An 18082-nucleotide genomic window follows, 5' to 3' on the forward strand; every position below is an offset into this window, starting at 1 on the left:
AGATTTCTCCAAGGGCAGCTCTTGCAACCTCAGCTCCCTCCTCTGTGAAACGGGGAGGACTTGGTGGGGATGAGTCTGAATGGCCCTCAAGGCTCTCATGATTGGATTCTCTCTTCTCCCATCCATCCGGGCTCTGCTCTCCAGGCTGACCCTGGGGTCCAGCTTAAGGCAAACTCCTCCCTCTGCCAGCGCCCGGGTCTGACTCCCTTTCTGAGACCCTCCCTCCTTGTTCCTCTTCCTTCTCTCTCCCTCCCCCTCCCTCTCCATCCTCCCAAAAGCTGAAGAAGCTGGGAACTCTCTTCGGGCAGCAGACCCAGTTCCATTTACTACTATGTGACTCTCATCAAGTGGGGTCCACAGGCCAAACCTCCTTTTCCGCACCCCGAACTCGGGTCTGATGGTCCTCTTCTCACAGGGTCGTTTTTGAGGCTTTGATGAGATTCTGGGCCGGATACATGGTAGATGTTTAATAAATGCCAGATCCCTTTTCTTCATCATTGTTCTCCTTCTCACTTCTCTCCTCCCTCCCTCTCCCCCTGCCCTCAAACAGCATCTTCTCTTTTGGTCCCTCTGCCCACAGCCCCGTGCCCCCTCCACCCCGCCCCACCCCACCTAGGAGGCAACGCTGCAGGACCCATTGGCGGGTCCTGGCCCCGGAGGGAGGGCTCTCGGGCGCACAGCGCCGTGTTAGCCGCCTGTGGAGTAATTCAGGTGAACGTGCTGTGTGAAACACAGGGCCTTTGAGCGTGCGACCCAGGGGGACCCTCAGAAGAAGCTGTAGGGACAAGACTGAAAAGGTTGTCACAGCTGCACTTAAGCATTTGACGGTCAGAACAGGAAGACTGGTGGGGCAGCCAGAAAGAGTGAGGCCTGGCTCCAAGGAGGAAAACAGCTGGTTTTCATTTTGCTCCTGTTCATCAGCTTTTCCAAAGACAAAATGATTTCCTGGCTCCCCCGGCCTGGGCTGGCCTGCACGCAGCCCAAAAGGAACAAGAAACTGAGCCCTGGCAAATAGTGTGGTCCTCCCCAAGTGGCTTGTGACTGCCTCTGGGGCCTGGAACCCCCCTCACTCCATCTCATGCCCTGGATCCTTCACCTGTGAAGTTGGGTGGGTGGGGGGTGGGTGACAGGGGCCTCTGGGCAATATTGAAAGCTCCCTTCGCTCAAGCTAAGTTCAGACTGCTTGAAGCAACTGGAGGCCCCCAGTAGGGTCAACTCAGAGCTGCCTTTCACAAGCACAATGACCCAACAGAGTGAAGGAACAGTTTGTCTCTAAATGAGGTACGATTCCAAACAGCCCGTGGCCTCGGGAACTCGCCCGGCGCCGTGTAGATGTTACATCTGTTCATTGCATCTTGTTGGAGAAGTGGCTTCACAACAAAGAAACTTGGAAGAGAATGGAATACAGACACTCGGAGGCCAAAAGGTCCTCCCTCCAGGCCTCCCTCCCCGCCATCCTCCCTGGAGAGCTGGGTGGGGTGGGGCGGGGTGGTGGGGAGCGGTGTGTGTGGACACAAGAGGTGGGAGCCAGGGTGGGTGGGTGTGGATGGGTACCAAGGGAGCTGGGAGCCAAGTACATTTTCTCTGCCACTTTGGATCAGTTTTGAAAACTATTTGCATAGCTGCCTTTAAAGTCCTTAAGATGTTAACATGAATCTGCTGAGGGATATGCATATATGAATGCTCAAAACCCTAAGCCTCTGCGGCCTTCTTTGAGCCAGACAGACCTAGGTTCAAGTCCAGACTCCTAACAGAGACCAGCTGGGCATCCTTGGGCCAGTTACTTAAACTCTCTGAACCCCAGAAGCCTCATGCATAAAAGGGAAGTGTAATTGTACCTAATTCGGGCCTGGCTGCCGTGAGGGATAAATGAGATACACATGTAAAGTGCTTAACATAGACGTGCTAAATAAATGTAGGTTACCAGGACAGTGTAGAATATTCTCCGCAGAGGCATTCTCCATGACAGAACAGCTCTGTTCTTTTCTGGAGATTCTGCCCCGCGGCTGGCTGTGTGACGCTGGGTAACTTCCCCAATCTGAGCATCACCTTTGTCATTTGTAAGTGGGATGCTGACAGTACAGCACAGCCGCAGAAAAGACAGTGTGACTGCCCACAGGAGGAGTCCTGGGCCCAGGGCACCACCACCCCCTGCTGGGCCTGCCCCCCCCACCCCCACCCCCCCAGGCCCTGCATCTCAGGAGCACAGTCCAAAGAGCCAGGCTCCAGATTCTGCTTCTGGAGGGACTGAGCCCTCGGAGGCATCTTTGGTCCTTGAGGTGCTCCCAGGTTGCTTCCTGCATCTGATTTTGGGCTAGCCTCCAGCAAGGCTCTGAGGAAGTTGAGAAAGAAGAGATCCCACCCCCCACCCCCTACCCACCATCCACCCCCTGCCCCGGAGCATCACCAGCCAGTCAGTGGATCAGGAAAGAGGGAGGAATTGCTGTGATGGAGTGAGTAGGGGGTTGCCCACCTCTAACCAGCCCCAGGGAAACAAATACAAAGTGAGGACAGGGCTTGGGCAAGGTGCTGGCAGTATGACCCCACCCTCAACACAACATTGCCCTGGAGGGTTCTAGGGTGAGCTGTTTCCTGTCACACGCCCTCTGAAAGGTCTTTTCTTTCTCCATTCCTTCCCCCACAAGACCCAAGTAGCCCTGTAGCAGCTGTAGCCCTGCTTCTCTTGCCCCTGTTAAAAAGCCCCATGCCCTCCTCAGGACCTGTTGTCTATCTTTCCAGCTGATCTGAAAGTCAAATGCATGGTCCCAGGAGTTTCTGTGCTCATATGTCACCTTCTCTTCCCAGGTGACCTGGAAAAGGTGTGTGCATTCCAACACACCCTAGACCCGAAGAATGGCTTCAGAGCAGGATTTCTGGCCAGCTATTAATATAGGGCTCTGTGGCGAAGCGTGATCTACATCACACTGGCTTGGCTCTGACCTCCTCTCCTCACACCAGAAATGGACCTTGCAAACTGTCTGTGTCATGCCTGGAAAGTGCTCAGGTAGGTAACTGAATCCCTCTGTCTTATGCCCATCCTAGTTCATGGCAGTGCTTTAGAAAATTTTCCCTTTTTTCCTTTGTGTTGGTCAAGGCAAGTCTCCGAAGATGTACAGGATACTGGTCCAAGCCTGAGCACTGCAGCATGCTGTGCCCACCACGCCCCTGGAGGAAAGGCATTCCAAACCCTGGATTCCCAGCTCAAAAACACTGCTCAGCCCCACGTAAAATACAGTGGGCATCTGTGCGTTGCCCAAGAGGTTCCTGTTGTGGTGTCCAGAAGGCATAGCTTTGAGTCTCCAAGGTTGGGAGTGTCCACTGTGGGGGGTGTGGGTAGGGTTCCTGCCATGGTCTCAAGAAGCTGTAGCTTTGAGCCTCCTCCAAGGTTGGGAGCATCCACTGGGGGATTTCCGGGCGAGGCTCAGAGCATGCCAGTCTCCCTCTCGTTCATGGATGACATCTTGGTAAAGCTCCTGTGGCTGGGGTAGGAGGAATGGCCTGTGTCCTCACTTAGGGCATTGACCAGACGGGAGAAGAGGGCCACCCTGAACTTCTTGAAGTCCTGACCCATGAAGACGTACAGAATGGGGTTCATGCAGCTGTTGGCGATGGCGATGGCAGTGGCCAGGGGCACGCCCAGGCTGAAGACGGAGGGAGGCACGGAGCCACGACGGAGCTCCAGGAGGTAGAAGGCGTGGTAGGGGCACCAGCAGAGGAAGAAGGTGACAATGATGGTCAGGATGATCTTGAAGGGCTTCTTGGTCTTGGCCAGGCGGCTGCGCTGCAGCTTGTAGACAATGGTGAGGTAGCAGGCGGTGGTGATGAGACCCGGCACCAGGAAGCCACAGAGGAAGCGCGTGATGGTCACCACCTTGTGCCGGCCGGAGCCCACCGGGTCCACCTGGGGGTGAGCCGGCCACGGCGAAGAGACGGCGGCCGACAGGCTGAAGTTGTTAAAGCAGGATATCTTCCCGTGCAGGCGGGCCGTGTCCCGGAAGACGAGGGACGGGGAACTCAAGAAAAAAGCCAGGACCCAGATGACCAGGCAGGCCGTGTAAGCGAGCCGGACGCTGCGGTGGTTCTGGGACCAGACGGGGAGGAGCACGGAGACGCAGCGGTCGAAGCTGATGACGGTCAGCAGGAAGACGCTGGTGAACATGTTGTGGATGAGCAGGAAGTTGCTGATCTTGCACATGGCCGTCCCGAACACCCAGTGGTAGTCCAGGGCGGCGTAGGCGATGTGGACCGGGAGGAAGACGTTGAACAGGAAGTCGGCCACCGCCAGGTTGAGGAACCAGACGGTGTTCACCGTCCTCTTCATCTTGCACGTGATCATGACGATGACCAAGCCGTTGCCCAGGATCCCGAGGAGGCAGATGATGCTGTAGACCGCCACCAGAAGGATCCTGACCACTCTGCCTTCCAGGGGGGATAACTCCTCCAGAACCACGATGGGGTCCACGTCATCGGGGTAGTCCTCGTAGGAGGCGTTGTAATCCTCAGCCTCCATTCTCTGCCAGGGGAGACAGGGGGCGTGAGGGAACTTTGATTAGAACTGGCTTTAAAGGGCTTCCCTGGTGGCTCAGCAGCAATGAATCTGCCTGCCGATGCCGGAGACGTGGGTTCGATCGCAGATCGCGGAAGATTACACGTGCGGAGGAGCACCTAAGCCCGTTCACCACAACTATTGAGCCTGTGCTCTAGAACCCGAGCGCTGCCACTACCGAGCCTGCAAGCCCTGGTTACTGAGGCCCGTGCGCCTGTGAGCCTGTGAGAAGCCACCACCACGAGAAACCTGTGCGCCAAAACAGGGAGGAGCTCCCACTCGCCGCAACTAGAGAAGAGCCCACACAGCAACGAAGACTCAGCACAGCCAAAATGAATAAATTGTAAAAAAACAAAGGGCTACTGGCGTTTGTTGGGGAGGAGTGAACAATAAACAAACAAAACCATTGCGCCTTTAAAGCACTGGGTGAAGCGTTTGGGTTGATGTGTGCACCCATTTATCTACCACAGGGAACTATAACCAGCGAAATGTATAACTGGACTGAAGAGTTGACCACCACCAGCGAGACCAACAGTGTCCTCCCTGGCTGTGAGCAAGACCAGTTGGGTGGCTTTGCTATTTTTGACAAACAGCTCGCAGGCACCTCCTATATACCGGGTACTATTCTAAAGGGTTGATGTATGCAAAGTCCTTTCATCCTCATAACAACTCAGTGAAGTGGTTACAAACCCCATTTTACAGATGAGGAAACTGAGGCACAGAGAGCTTAAGTCACATGCCCAAGAGCACAAAGCTGGGAAGAGGCAGTCCATGAGTCAGGGCAGACGCTGACGCCACAGTGTTTTTGCTGCCTCTCTGGGACCCTCCCTTTTTCCTTTACAGTCTAATGGGAGACAAACAGTCATCCAAAAATAAACAACCCTCAAATCGTGGAAAAATCGCAGTGATGCTAAGTGCAATGAAGGAGAGGTGCACGGCGCTCTGAACCTGACTCTGACCAGATTCCCAAACCCAGGGGACAGCTGCGCCAACAGTGCCCCTGCCTCGTCCTGGCCTCCCACTGCTGCCCTTTGGAGAGAGGAGTTCAGACCACAAGAGCCCCTCACCGTTTCACCGTTATGTCCAAAGCTCTCCAGTGCTGGTCCCTGGCCGGTCAGCCCCCGCACACAGCTGGAAACACCTGCAGGGCAGAACAAGGCACAGCAGTTGGCTCTCGATCTAAGAACCAGAGGTCTGGGTGGACCCAGCTCCAGAGACAGAATGTACCAGTTACTCCCGCTTTACGGAGGAAGCAGAGGCTCAGAGACGCTTAGAGGCAGGCCCAGGGTTACCCAGCTGGCAAGTGGTGAAGTCTCATGAACTCAGATCAACAGCTAGACCCTTCATCCCAACCCCCATCTCCCCCTACCCCCCCACCCCAGCACATCTGGTCAGCCTGCTGACTGTGTGACCTTCCCCTTGCTTACCCTTACCTTGGAAGTAATAGCGTTATCACTACTGGCATTTGTTGGGGAGGCACGAACAACAAACAAAAAAACACTGCACCTTTAAAACGCTGGGTACAGTGTTTGGGTTGATGTGCCCATTGATTTATCTATCACAAGGAACTACAACCAATAAAACGTTTAACTAGATGTAGGCGTCAGAGCCAACCCAAACCAGGGCAGAAACTGCAGACCAGCAGAGTCAATGGGCTTGAGGCCTCTGACCTGCAACTCTGAGCTTCCTTGTGGCCGCATCAGAAAGGGAAATGTGATCCGTGGTAGAACTTCATTTATGGACATGGGGGAAGCAGCGTAGGGGGTAGTGTTGTTCCCTCAGCCTGGATTCTCCAGGGCATTTCTCACTGGGCAGGGGCTTCGCTGAAGGGCACGTGACAGAGGCAGCGGGTAGCGTCACTGTCCAGGGCTGATACAGCATCCCAGGGGTGATTTCCCACTGGTGGCTGCTTGTGGGGGCCTTGAAGGCAAGGGAAAGGGGAACTCCATGGGAGGACCAAGACGTGATGACAGTCTGGGCTCTCAGGATTCAAAGTGAAGGCTTGGAGAGCTCAGAGAAGTGGTACTGGGACTCTGAATTCCTCAGGCAAGCAGGGGAACCCAAGAGAGTTTTCACTCGGGATCCTTGGAAGTCAGGCTCTGGAGTCAGATTTCCCAGCTGTGTGGCCTTGGGCAAGTTGCTTCACCTTTCTGAACCTCGGTTTTCTTACCTGGAAGCTACTGATATCCTTGCAAGGCTGTTGCAGAGCACAGGGGCATATAAGGAGCCCCAACGACTTGGCTCTTGAGAAACCTATATGCAGGTCAGGAAGCATCAGTTAGAATTGAACATGGAACAACAGACGTTCCAAATAGGAAAAGGAGTACATCAAGGCTGTATATTGTCACCCTGTTTATTTAACTTATATGCAGAGTACATCATGAGAAACCCTGGGATGGAAGAAGCACAAGCTGGAATCAAGATTGCCAGGAGAAATATCAATAACCTCAGATATGCAGATGACACCACCCTTATGGCAGAAAGTGAAGAGGAAATAAAAAGCCTCTTGATGAAAGTGAAAGTGGAGAGTGAAAAAGTTGGCTTAAAGCTCAACATTCAGCAAACAAAGATCATGGCATCCGGTCCCACCACTTCATGGGAAATAGATGGGGAAACAGTGGAAACAGTGTCAGACTTTATTTTTCTGGGCTCCAAAATCACTGCAGATGGTGATTGCAGCCATGAAATTAAAAGACGCTTACTCCTTGGAAGGGAAGTTATGACCAACCTAGATAGCATATTCAAAAGCAGAGACATTACTTTGCCAACAAAGGTCTGTCTAGTCGAAGCTATAGTTTTTCCAATAGTCATGTATGGATGCGAGAGTTGGACTATAAAGAAAGCTGAGCGCCAAAGAATTGATGCCTTTAAACTGTGGTGTTGGAGAAGACTCTTGAGAGTCCCTTGGACTGCAAGGAGATCCAACCAGTCCATCCTAAAGGAGATCAGTCCTGGGTGTTCATTGGAAGGACTGATGCGAAGGCTGAAACTGCAATACTTTGGCCACCTCATGTGAAGAGTTGACTCATTGGAAAAGAGTCTGATGCTGGGAAGGATTGAGGGCAGGAGGAGAAGGGGACGACAGAGGATGAGATGGCTGGATGGCATCACTGACTCGATGGACATGAGTTTGGGTGATCTCAGGGAGTTGGTGATGAACAGGGAGGCCTGGCGTGCTGTGATTTATGGGGTCACAAAGAGTCAGACACGACTGAGCGACTGAACTGAACCCACTCCAATATTCTTGCCTGGAGAATCCCATGGACAGAGCTGCCTGGAGGGCTACAGTCCACAGGGTCACAAAGAGTTGGACACGACTGAAGGGACTGAGCACGCACACACGCACCCTCACACCCAGGTTGCTCTGACTCGCCTGCTCTTCACCGCCTTGTTTTCCAGGAAGTGGGCACTCCTTCCTGTGTCTGTTCGCACCCATGCTGATGCCCCAGGGACCCCAGCTCCACCCTCCCAGGACACCTCCTCTTTGCTGACCTTTCTTGGCTCCTCGAGGAACCTATGTCCCCAGTTTTCAGGATGATCTGAGGTCTAGGGCACAGCTGGGAATCGTTTGCCAAGCTGACGTTGTCTATCACAGTCCAGGCGGGCAGGTGAGTCTGGCCAGACTGTCCCTCTTTCTGCCCTTGGCTCCCCAGGAGCCCAGGGAACAGACAAGCTGTCCTGGCTCTGCTCCCAGATTCCTCCTGTCATCTCCAACTTGTGCCCTTTGGGACCAGGGAGGAGGCGGCGGGGTTGGGGGGAGATTCCCTGTGTCACCCGAGCAAGTCGCCTCCCCATCTCTGAGCCTCAGTTGTGCCATCTGCAAAATGGGGCTGATAGAAACCCTGCCCTACCGACTTCTCAGGACCACCGGGAGGACGAGTTAAGGCCCTCCAGCTTGCCCCAGGCTCGGCGAGGACGACAGGGAAAGACCCAGGCAAATCAGGGTCAAAGTCCTGGGAGGTCTGAGAGCTCTGTTTTGTGAAAAGACAAAGTGTCCAGAAGTAAAGCAACTAAAACCTTTTTTTGGCCAACACCTCAACTTGCGGGATCTTAGTTCCCTAATCGGAGATCAAACCTGGGCCCTTGGTATTAGGAGCGCAGAGTCCTAACCACTGGACCATGAGGGAATCCCCTAAAACCTTTTTGACCAACATATTTGCTACACGGCACCTACCAAAAATCAGCATCACTCTCTTTAATTTCCTCTACAACTTCAGACTCAGCCCTGAAACCAGGCGCCTCTCTCCAGGAAGGTTTCTCTTGGTGTCCCCCCACCCTCGTGGAGTTCCCATCCCAAGGCCACCAGTATGAGGCCTTACACCAAGGCCACAGAAGTGAAGCCCACAACCAAGGTCACCTCTGAAACTGACTGAGCCCCCTCTGTAACCGTTGCCAGAAGCCCCCCTGATCATCACCAGCAGATTTCCTGACCCCATATCAGGCAAAAATGCCCACCCCTGTACTCACCCTATAGCACCCTGAGCAATCACCTAATGCCAGCTTTCCAGCAGGAATTTCCTTTGTCCTGAGGCTATAAAATTGGCTACTAACCCACCGAAAGCGCTGGCTCTCGCTTGAGCCGGCCCGCTGTTCTCACGGTCAGCTCTCCCTGATCTGTCAGGAGGTCAGCCCGCTGTGCTCGCAGCACCCACGTTATCTCTGCTCTTTGTTCTTAATAAACTCACTCCCTGATGAAATGCTCTGTCTCTGGAAATTCTTTTCCAGACTACCATGACAACCCCCACCCCTTGTAGTGGGTTAAATCTTCCCTTAAAAAAAAAAAGTTACATCCACCAGAACCTGTGAACGTGACCTTATTTGGAAAAAGGATCTTTGCCGATATAATTGATGTAAGGATCCCAAGATGAGATCAGCTTGGGAGAAGCTGGCCTCTAACCCCTAAGACAAGTGTCCCCATAAGAGGAGATGACAGGAGATTTGACAGGGGAACAGAGAAGCCACGTGAAGAGGGAGGCAGAGACTGGAGGGATGTAGCCAGGAGCCGAGGGACACCCAGAGCCCCAGAACTGGGGGACACAGAAGGGACCCTCCCCAGAGCCTTCCAAGGAAGCTCAGCTTGAGACGGCTCGACTGCAGACTTCTGGCCTCCGGTGGCACAAGCGAGTGTGCATTTCAGTCGTTTTAAGCCGCCCAGTCTGCAGTAATCCATAATAGCAGCGCAGGACACTGACACACCCTTCGTTCAGGCTCCCAGGGCGCCTGGCTCCCTACTCCAGGACCCATGGCATTTATATGCTTATTACTGGCTTTTACACACAGCATATGAAAAAGCAGAGATATCAGTTTGCCGACAAAGCTCTGTCTCTAGTCAAAGCTATGGTTTTTCCAGTAGTCAAGAATGGATGTGAGAGGTGGGCTATAAAGAAAGCTGAGCGCAGAAGGATTGATGCTTTCGAACTGTGGTGTTGGAGAAGACTCTTGAGAGTCCCTTGCACAGCAAGGAGATCCAACCAGTCCATCCTAAAGGAAATCAACCCTGAATATACATGGGAAGGACTGATGCTGAAGCTCCAATACTTTGGTCACCTGATGCGATGAGCCAACTCATTGGAAAAGACCCTGATGCTGGAAAAGATTGAGGGCAAGAGGAGAAGGGGGCGACAGAGCATGAGATGCTTGGATGGCCTCAGTGACTCAGTGGATGTGAATTTGAGCTAACTCAAGAGCTAGTGAAGGACAGGGAAGCCTGGTGTGCTGCAGTCCATGGGGTCGCAAAGAGTCGGACACGACTCAGCGACTGAACAAAACGACACACCTGACTGGACTGCAAGGTACCTGGGGGTGAGGACTGGTCTCATTCAGCTCTGTGTCCAGGTCAAGGAAGAAGGTGGGCACTAAGCGGGTCCACAGGATATTTCGACGTCCTCATGGTTTCCCCCTGTGTGTGTCGGCGTCCTAATCACCTTTTCATAGAAGGGCATCAGGCAGGTTGGGTTAAGCATCCCCCCAATGACCTCACTTTACGCTAATCACCACTTTAAAAGCCCTGTCTCCTATAGAGACCGGACATGTGGACACAGAGGGAGAAGAAGAGAGTGGGATGAACTGGGAGAGCAAAACAGGCATATACACACTATTGGGTGTAAAATAGCTCGCGGGAAGCTGTATAGCACGGGCAGCTCAGCTCAGTGCTCTGTGATGACCCAGAGCAGTGGGAGGGAGGCTTCAGAGGGAGGGATGGATGTATACATCCAGCGGATTCACTTCTCTGTGCAGCAGAAACTAACACAGCGTTGTAAATAACTATGCTGCTGCTGCTAAGTCGCTTCAGTCGTGTCCGACACTGTGTGACCCCATAGACGGCAGCCCACCACGCTCCCCTGTCCCTGGGACTCTCCAGGCAAGAACACTGGAGTGGGTTGCCATTTCCTTCTCCAATGCATGAAAGTGAAGTCGCTCAGTCGTGTCCGACTCCTGGCGACCCCATGGACTGCAGCCTACCAGGCTCCTCTGTCCATGGGATTTTCCAGGCAAGAGTACTGGAGTGGGTTGCCATTGCCTACTCCGGTAAAGTAACTATACTCCAATATAAAATATATTTTAAAAAAATAAAATTTTTTAAGCCCTGTCTCCAAATACAGTCATGCTCCCAAAGTACTGGGGGTTAGGACAGCAGCTTAGGAATTTGGGGGAGGAGGCGCGATTCCAGCCCACAACACCTCCACAGTTGCCCTCTACTGTTAGAACTTAACCTTGCTATTTGCTCTTCTTCCAGTTCGCTTCCTCTGCACTGGGACTGCCAGCTAGAATGTACACAGAGCATCTTCCTGCAAATCCAGAAAGACTGCAACCCCGGCAGAAAAAAATGGGCTAATGACCTAAACAGATAATGTACAGGAGGGAAGCCTTAAAGGAGGCGTTAGACAGACTGATGATCAAGGAGGTACAAATGAGAACCACCGAGAGGACTAGAAAGCTGGGATGGAGCCCGCGGGCTGGCAAAGGCTTCAGGCCACGCTTCGGGTGCCCGTAAGCCCCTGTGTGCCCCCCAGCCGCAGGAAGAATCGTGCTTCAGGATGCCCGTGTGCAGGATTGGTGGGTGGGGCGGGGGGCCAGGCATGCCTTATCTTGGATTCTCCAGGAGCAAACCTCACATCAGCCTTCCTGCAAACGTGATTATTAAGGAAGTGTTCCAGGAAACCCCAGTAAGTGACTGGAGAAGTAAGATTGGGAAAGGGAGGAGGTCGGTCAAGGGGGCAGCGCCAGGCAGAGGCCCAAGGAAGGTGGCCTTGGCTCAGGGCGGGGTCAGGAAACAATGGAGGTCACATTCCAGGAAGCTATTTATATCCCCCCATCCTGTCCTGCGAGGGGCACCGTCCCAGGCGCTGCCTGCCCACTGAGGGCAGTGCGCTGACAGAGCCACAGGTGCAGGCCATCAGGAAGCAAGAGCCTTGTGCGCTGTGACACCCAGGGATCCAGGGCTCTGGGCAGCGCACATAGGCATCTGCTGATGGCTGGAAGCTGGAGGCGGCTGACATCCATCTGCTGTGGGAGAGGCGACATGCGAAGAGGCAACGTGGGAAAGCCACAGAGCTAGGCAGCTGTTAGAGGCCGCAGATTAGCAAGTGTACAAACAGTACGCCCTGCATCTTAAAACCACCTACCCAGATAGCACCTAAGCACACTGAAAACTCGCATCTGAAAGCGGCCGCACAGCAACACAAAAGCACAGGGCAGAGTAACAAGACACACTCTGAACAGACTAGACTGCCTACGTGGGAAGGCACAGTGAGGAGGAACGGGGGATAAAGGAAATGAAGGAACATCAGACAAGCACGGGAGTTTCCGGAGGCCAGATGAGGGTGGGGTGGAAGGGTGTCATTATGGCAGACTTCTCTCCCCTCCTGAGGTCCAGGAAAACACAGACCAAACAAGCACAACACCCCAAACCCCTGCCTGGGGCAGTGAGCAGCCCACGCCCAGGCTGAATCCCTCATGAAGCCACACTGGGCAGGGAGCGGCCTAGCAAGCGGCTTTGGCCCTGCCTGGGGCCTTGAGAGCCCCTCCGTGCCAGCCGCCTCCAGCAGGCCAGGGATGAACCCGGACCAGCCCACGAGAGGAATAGCATCAGCCCAGTCCAAGCTGGCTGTGAGGTGGCCGAGGCCCGATTCCTCCTGCCGGGGACCGGACGCAGCAGGCAGGAGACCTGCATGTATGGTCCTGCTCCCCCCACCAGCTGGACCAGACCCTTACTGGGGAAGTGGCTGTGGTGGGGTGAGGGGGCAGGGTGTTAGGCCATATCTAGTTCCTCCCACCACAGAGAGCAAAAACCTCAGGCAGATGTTTCTGGCTTCGTTTTTCTTAAACAAACACGTGTAGAGTCCTCACCAGATTCCAGGCATAGTTCTAAGCACTGTTACAGATGAGGAAACTGGCCCAGAGAGGTTAAGTAAGGTGCCCAAGGTCACACAGCTGGCTCAGCTCAGCAAGGTAGCTCCAGTTCCTCGAGAGGAAGCTCCGAGCTTGCTTCCTCCAACCCCCACTTCCAACCCCCACTCTCTTTCTTCGTCCACTGCTTCACCTCCCCAGAACATACCAGAATCCTCCGGGGGTTGCCCTGGTAGGATCTCAAAAACCCCCACAGATTCGGGGTGTGCGTTCTACACACGGAGCAAGACGAGACTCCAGGTCCCCAGGGTTGTCCTCCGAGCCCCTCTGCCTCTAGGTAACGGCCCTAATGGAAGCGCATCACAGCCCAGGGGTCACATCCCACGTGCCCAGGAAAAGCCCTTCAGAGGCGGGGCTCGTGCATGCATCCATCCTTCAGGGACCTGTGGAGTCTCCTGCCCCCTGGCCCTGGAGGGGAGGCCAGGGTGCTGCGAGCACGGCTCTTCTCACCCGGAACCCCCGCCCCCGACCCTGAAGCCTGCACGGCCACTGTCACCTGTCCAGATTTACCGAGGGGACGCCCTAGGCCAGGCACCAGTGGGCGAAAGGGGACTTGCCTGCAGTCACACATCTGGTTAGTGGCAGGGCAGGGAGTTGAACCCTGGTCCTTAGGAATCCCCCCAGCTCCTCCAGCTGCCACCCACTGGTCTGTGTGCCCTGGGCTCAGGGGACACCAGGGCTGAGAGGCATTTGGGCAGCAGCTGTGGCCTTCTGCTTCGTCTCCATCTCCTGCTAGAGTCTGCAGAGGGCTCGCTCCCTTTCTGTCCGAGTCTGGTTCTCTCCCTGCTGGTTCCTCAGTCACCCTGTCCTGGCCTGGCTCCTTCTGTCTCGCCTTGTGCTTTTCCGACTCTGTCTGCCCTGTCTCTGTGTCTCCCTCTCCCTGCTCTTGCTTCTCAGTGCAGTCTCCCTGCCTTCTCTCTGTCTCCCTGTCCCCTCCCTCTCCCCTCATCTTCCCTCTACCTGTCCCCCCCAGAGGCCCAGCCACCCCTCACCTGTGAGCATCACTCACCTGTGTGCCAAGAACACCTAAACCGATGGCTGCCCCTCTCCCAGCCTGCTGCCTCCACTGTTGCCTCTCCAGCCCGGTCTAAGCTTCCTCCGGCGGCCCCCGGCCCCAGGCCGAATGCAGGGGTTTGATTAGGGTCCGTGGGCGTGGGAGCCCAGCGGGGAAACTGGAAACCCTTCCCTCAGCATTTGGCCGGGCTCCTGTCCCCTCTCTCACCTCCCCCATGGCCCACCCCTACAGTCTGGGCTGGGAGGCCCTGGAAGCCTCTCCTCCAGCCTTTTCAGCCTCCCAAAGGCTCTTAGGAGCTGAGAGGGCCCCCAGAGGCATCCTGTTTTGTAGCTGGGAAAACGGGGGTCCGGGAGAGGAACTGAACCTCCCTAAGCCTCAAAGAAGAGGGCCTCAGCCTGTCTTGTGTGTGATGTATCCCAGAGCCTAGAAGTTTGCCTGGCGCCTGGAACATCTTCGCTGCTCCAAGCCCGTCCCCCCTTACGGCATAGATTTGCAAATGAAGGCATAGAGAGCTGAAGTGACCCTTACAGACTCACACAGCCTTGCAGCATCATCCCAGGGTTTGAACCAAGGACTCTCTGACCCCCCAACCTTGGCTCTTTCTACTTGCCAAGACCACAGCCTCAGCGAGCAGGTTTGAACCATAATGGGACCTTGCAGGCATGATTCTCCCATCACAAATGTCTCTCCTTGGCAGTATCCACACACCACCACCCAGGCCAGGCCCGCAGACTTTGGTCCTGTTATCTTGGCCTGCTGCCACAGTCCCCTGACTGGCCTCATCCTCCAGGGCAGAGCGAGGGGGTCTCCCAGCCCCCACAGACGGCTCTTGGAGATACCTCAGGGTTCCCATCCCTGGATCCGCAGGTCTGAGAGACGCAGGAACCGCGAAACCACATAGCGGCCGCGGCCGTTCCAGCCGCAGGACTGGCTGCCAGCACCCAGACAGAATTAGCCCTGTGTCGGGGGAAATTTTCCTCCCCGGTCCCACGCCCACACGCGGGAGCTCTGGCTGAGTCACTGCAGCGAGATGGAAGGAGCTGGCCCGCTAACAGGAGGCCCCGTTTTCTTTGGGTTTGGATGGGGCTGTGTTTAGATGGGCACGCTCTGCAGCGGTAGGCAAAAGCTTATGCCCTTGGACATGAACGGTCCACTTGCCCAGAGGCCAGAGGCCCCAGGAAACCTCCAATGGCTGATGAGAGCACAGAAGCGGGAGACCCCCCAAATGTCCGCTGCACCACACGGCATCCCCCTTGTTAGAATGACCCATCCCTTCCCCGCAGTGTGCTCTGTCCCCCTGATCACTGCCCCCTGCTCTGTGCCCCCAGGCTGAGCTGTAGAAACACCGTCACTAGACTCCTTGCCCTCTGACCTCTAGCTGGGTTCATCCTTGAAGGCCCAGCTGGGGCTACAGGACAGGAAGAGGGCAAGTCAGGTGTCTATGGTCCCAGCGGCCTCCCTGCAGGGTCTCCATGAGTCAGTCCTGACTGCACAGCCTGGGTCCCAGGAACCAGTCCCTCCCCGACCTCCTGGCTAAAAGGGCAGGAGGGTCTCCTTGTATTCTCAGACCCGAAGTCCTGCCCATCCTTTATGCTTCTGATGAACATTTAGGCTAGGAAGGACTTAGAAAGGGTGGACAGCAAAACGCTCATCAAGACCCCGTGTGAGGGACTTCCCTTGTGATCCAGCAGTGAAGAATCTGCCTTGCAATACAGGGGACACGGGTTTGATCCCTGGTCAGGGAATTAAGATCCACATGGCCAGGAGAGACTAAGCTCGCTCGTCACAACTACTGACCCCATGGGCCACAACTGGAGGGTCCGTGGGCCACAACTAGAGGGCCCTTGTGCCACAACAAAGATGTTGTATGATACAATTAAGACCTGACGCAGTCAAACAAATCATTTTTTTAAAGTCCCCATTAAAAAAGACCCCGTTCGAGTGGGTCATCCATTTCCCTCTGAGACTCTGACCCAGAGTCCAGACTCTCAACACGCCCCCTCAAGACATTCCCATGTCTGTTTTCCTAAACAGCTCACAAATCCGCCCATCGTTTCTGCCCACCTGGCCGACTGCTAGAGACCCCCCAACCAGCATGCCGCTTCCACTCTGGTTTCATTTTCTGCCTCTCAGCTGGAGCGATCCTGTCAAAATGCAAGCCGCATCATAGCTCTCCCCGACTTGAAAGCCCTCGGCGGCTCCCGCTTTGTTCTTTATCCTTGTTGCTTAGTCGCTAAGTCATGTCAAACTCTTTGCCGCCCATGGACTGTACGTAGTCCGCCTCTCTCCTCTGTCCGTGAGACTTCCCAGGCAAGAATACTGGAGTGGGTTTCCATTTCCTTCCTCCAGGGGGTCTTCCCCACCGAGGGATCAGCCTGCATCTCCTGGGTCTCCTGCATCTCCTGGGTCTCCTGCATTGGCAAGCGGATTCTTTACCACTAGTGCCACCTGGGCAGTGCTATTTTTTTCTGCAGACCTAACAGCTATTTCAGTCACGCAAGGCCCCCAGCAGGAGCGCGTGGATGTATGTCTCTCCTTCCAGGCCAGAAAGCCACTCCGGCCCCGACCATGGGTCCTGTGCACAAACTCAATGTGTTCTCCTGGACACTCAGCTTCCGTCCAAAGCTGTTGGGGAAATAGCCTGAGTCTCTCCCCCGGAAACACTGTCCCAGCCCCTGGAGGTGGCCTATACACAAGCTTTCTCCCGTGTTTGGAACCCCCTGGACTGGGAGGCCCGGCACCCCATTCGCTTAATCCCCTGAAGCCTTGAGTCGATTCATGTAAATAATCCCCGAGCTGTGCACACAGCGTGCGTATCTGGAAGGCAGCAGGCACAGGGGTGTTTGTGTGAACCAAGCAGGATGTGGTTGGAGGAGGCTGACAGCGGTGGTCGCCTTCTCCCTGAGCCAGGAGCTGGCCACGGCCATACCCTCAGTGTCCTGCTCACAGCGTGGGCTTGGAGCCCAGACACTGAGCGGCCCTGGGCGCTCTGGGAGTTTCCTGCCCCTGCCCCTGCTAGATCCAGGCCAGCACAGGCTACCTTTGGTCCTGCATCTAACACAGCTCCAGAGCAAGACTTCTTCTCTGAGTACCTTGAGACACGTGGAAGGAGGCAGGCGAGGGCCCAGTCCCCATCAACAGCGCCCCCACCTACTATGGGGGAGAAGGCAAGGCAGCCGGGCATCGGCCTCATCTGCCCCCACAGTCCTTCTTTGCTGCCCCTCCCTTTCTGCTGCTTCAAAAGCCTCACCAGGCCCTTGGAAGTCACCCCAGAGACCCAGCTGGATGTGCTGGTAAAGAGTCTTGGACCCTCAAACGCCAGGGTTAAATATTATTCATAATAGTCACCAAAGTATCAATATTTTATTGAGCACCTACCATGTGTGAATCTTCCCTGTAGCTCAGATGGTAAAGCATCTGCCTACAATGCAGGAGACCTGGGTTCAATCCCTGGGTCAGGAAGATCCTCTGGAGAAGGGAAAGGCAATCCACCCTGGTATTCTTGCCTGGAGAATCCCATGGACAGAGGAGCCTGGTGGGCTAAATTTCGTGGGGTCACAAAGAGTTGGACACAACTGAACAGCTAACACTGCTATTGTGTGTGCCAGGACACTGAGAAGCACCTTATGTGCATCATCTCACACAAACCCAGGGGGAGGGAGGTGGTTACTATGGCCATTTTAGAGCTGTGGAAGCTGAGGCCAGAGAGGTTAAGAGTCTTACTCAAGGTCACGTGGCTAGCAAGAGGCAGAGGTAGGATTTGAACCCAGATTAAGAACCCCAAGGCTCTCTCTTTTATACCTTACAAGATCTACTTGGCAAATGTCTTTAGATAAATCTCTGACCCTTTGGGGGCTTGGTTTCCCCAACTATAAAACAAGGAGGTTGGAGTTGATGGCGTCAAAGGCTCTCTTCCAGCTTTAAAATATGCTGTGGTTGAATGGACCAAGGGTCTGTCCCCAGCCTTGTGCCAGTAAAAAGACAGCATGGCTTGGCTCCATGCTGTGTGACCTCAGACAAGTTGCTTTACCTCTCTGAGCTATCACAAGGTTCCCAATAAAAAGTTCCTTTTCAGAAAATCCAAGGGGCTGGATGAAGCAATCTCTGTGGAC

General features: G+C 54.7%; 1 protein-coding gene across 7 annotated transcripts in view; it reads right to left on the reverse strand.

Annotated features, from left to right (window-relative positions):
• Positions 1–2422: 2422 nt before the first annotated feature.
• CMKLR1 (chemerin chemokine-like receptor 1) overlaps positions 2423–18082 on the reverse strand; it is a 42081-nt gene continuing 26421 nt past the window's right edge. For 2 of the 7 annotated variants that reach the window (XM_027566476.1, XM_027566477.1), the window contains 2 exons: positions 5614–5687; positions 2423–4513 (listed from right to left, as the gene is read on the reverse strand). In XM_027566476.1, the coding sequence (XP_027422277.1) occupies positions 3422–4510 (1089 nt within the window). In that variant the 5' untranslated portion in view covers positions 4511–4513; positions 5614–5687 and the 3' untranslated portion in view covers positions 2423–3421. Of the gene's footprint in view, positions 4514–5613; positions 5688–6716; positions 6807–13964; positions 14131–14678; positions 14784–14809; positions 14910–18082 lie in introns of those variants that run through there. The other 5 variants (XM_027566478.1, XM_027566481.1, XM_027566480.1 and 2 more) reach the window with 5 other exon arrangements.

The sequence above is a fragment of the Bos indicus x Bos taurus genome, chromosome 17, assembly GCF_003369695.1.
Source record: "Bos indicus x Bos taurus breed Angus x Brahman F1 hybrid chromosome 17, Bos_hybrid_MaternalHap_v2.0, whole genome shotgun sequence".
NCBI classification, from domain to species: Eukaryota; Metazoa; Chordata; class Mammalia; order Artiodactyla; family Bovidae; genus Bos; species Bos indicus x Bos taurus.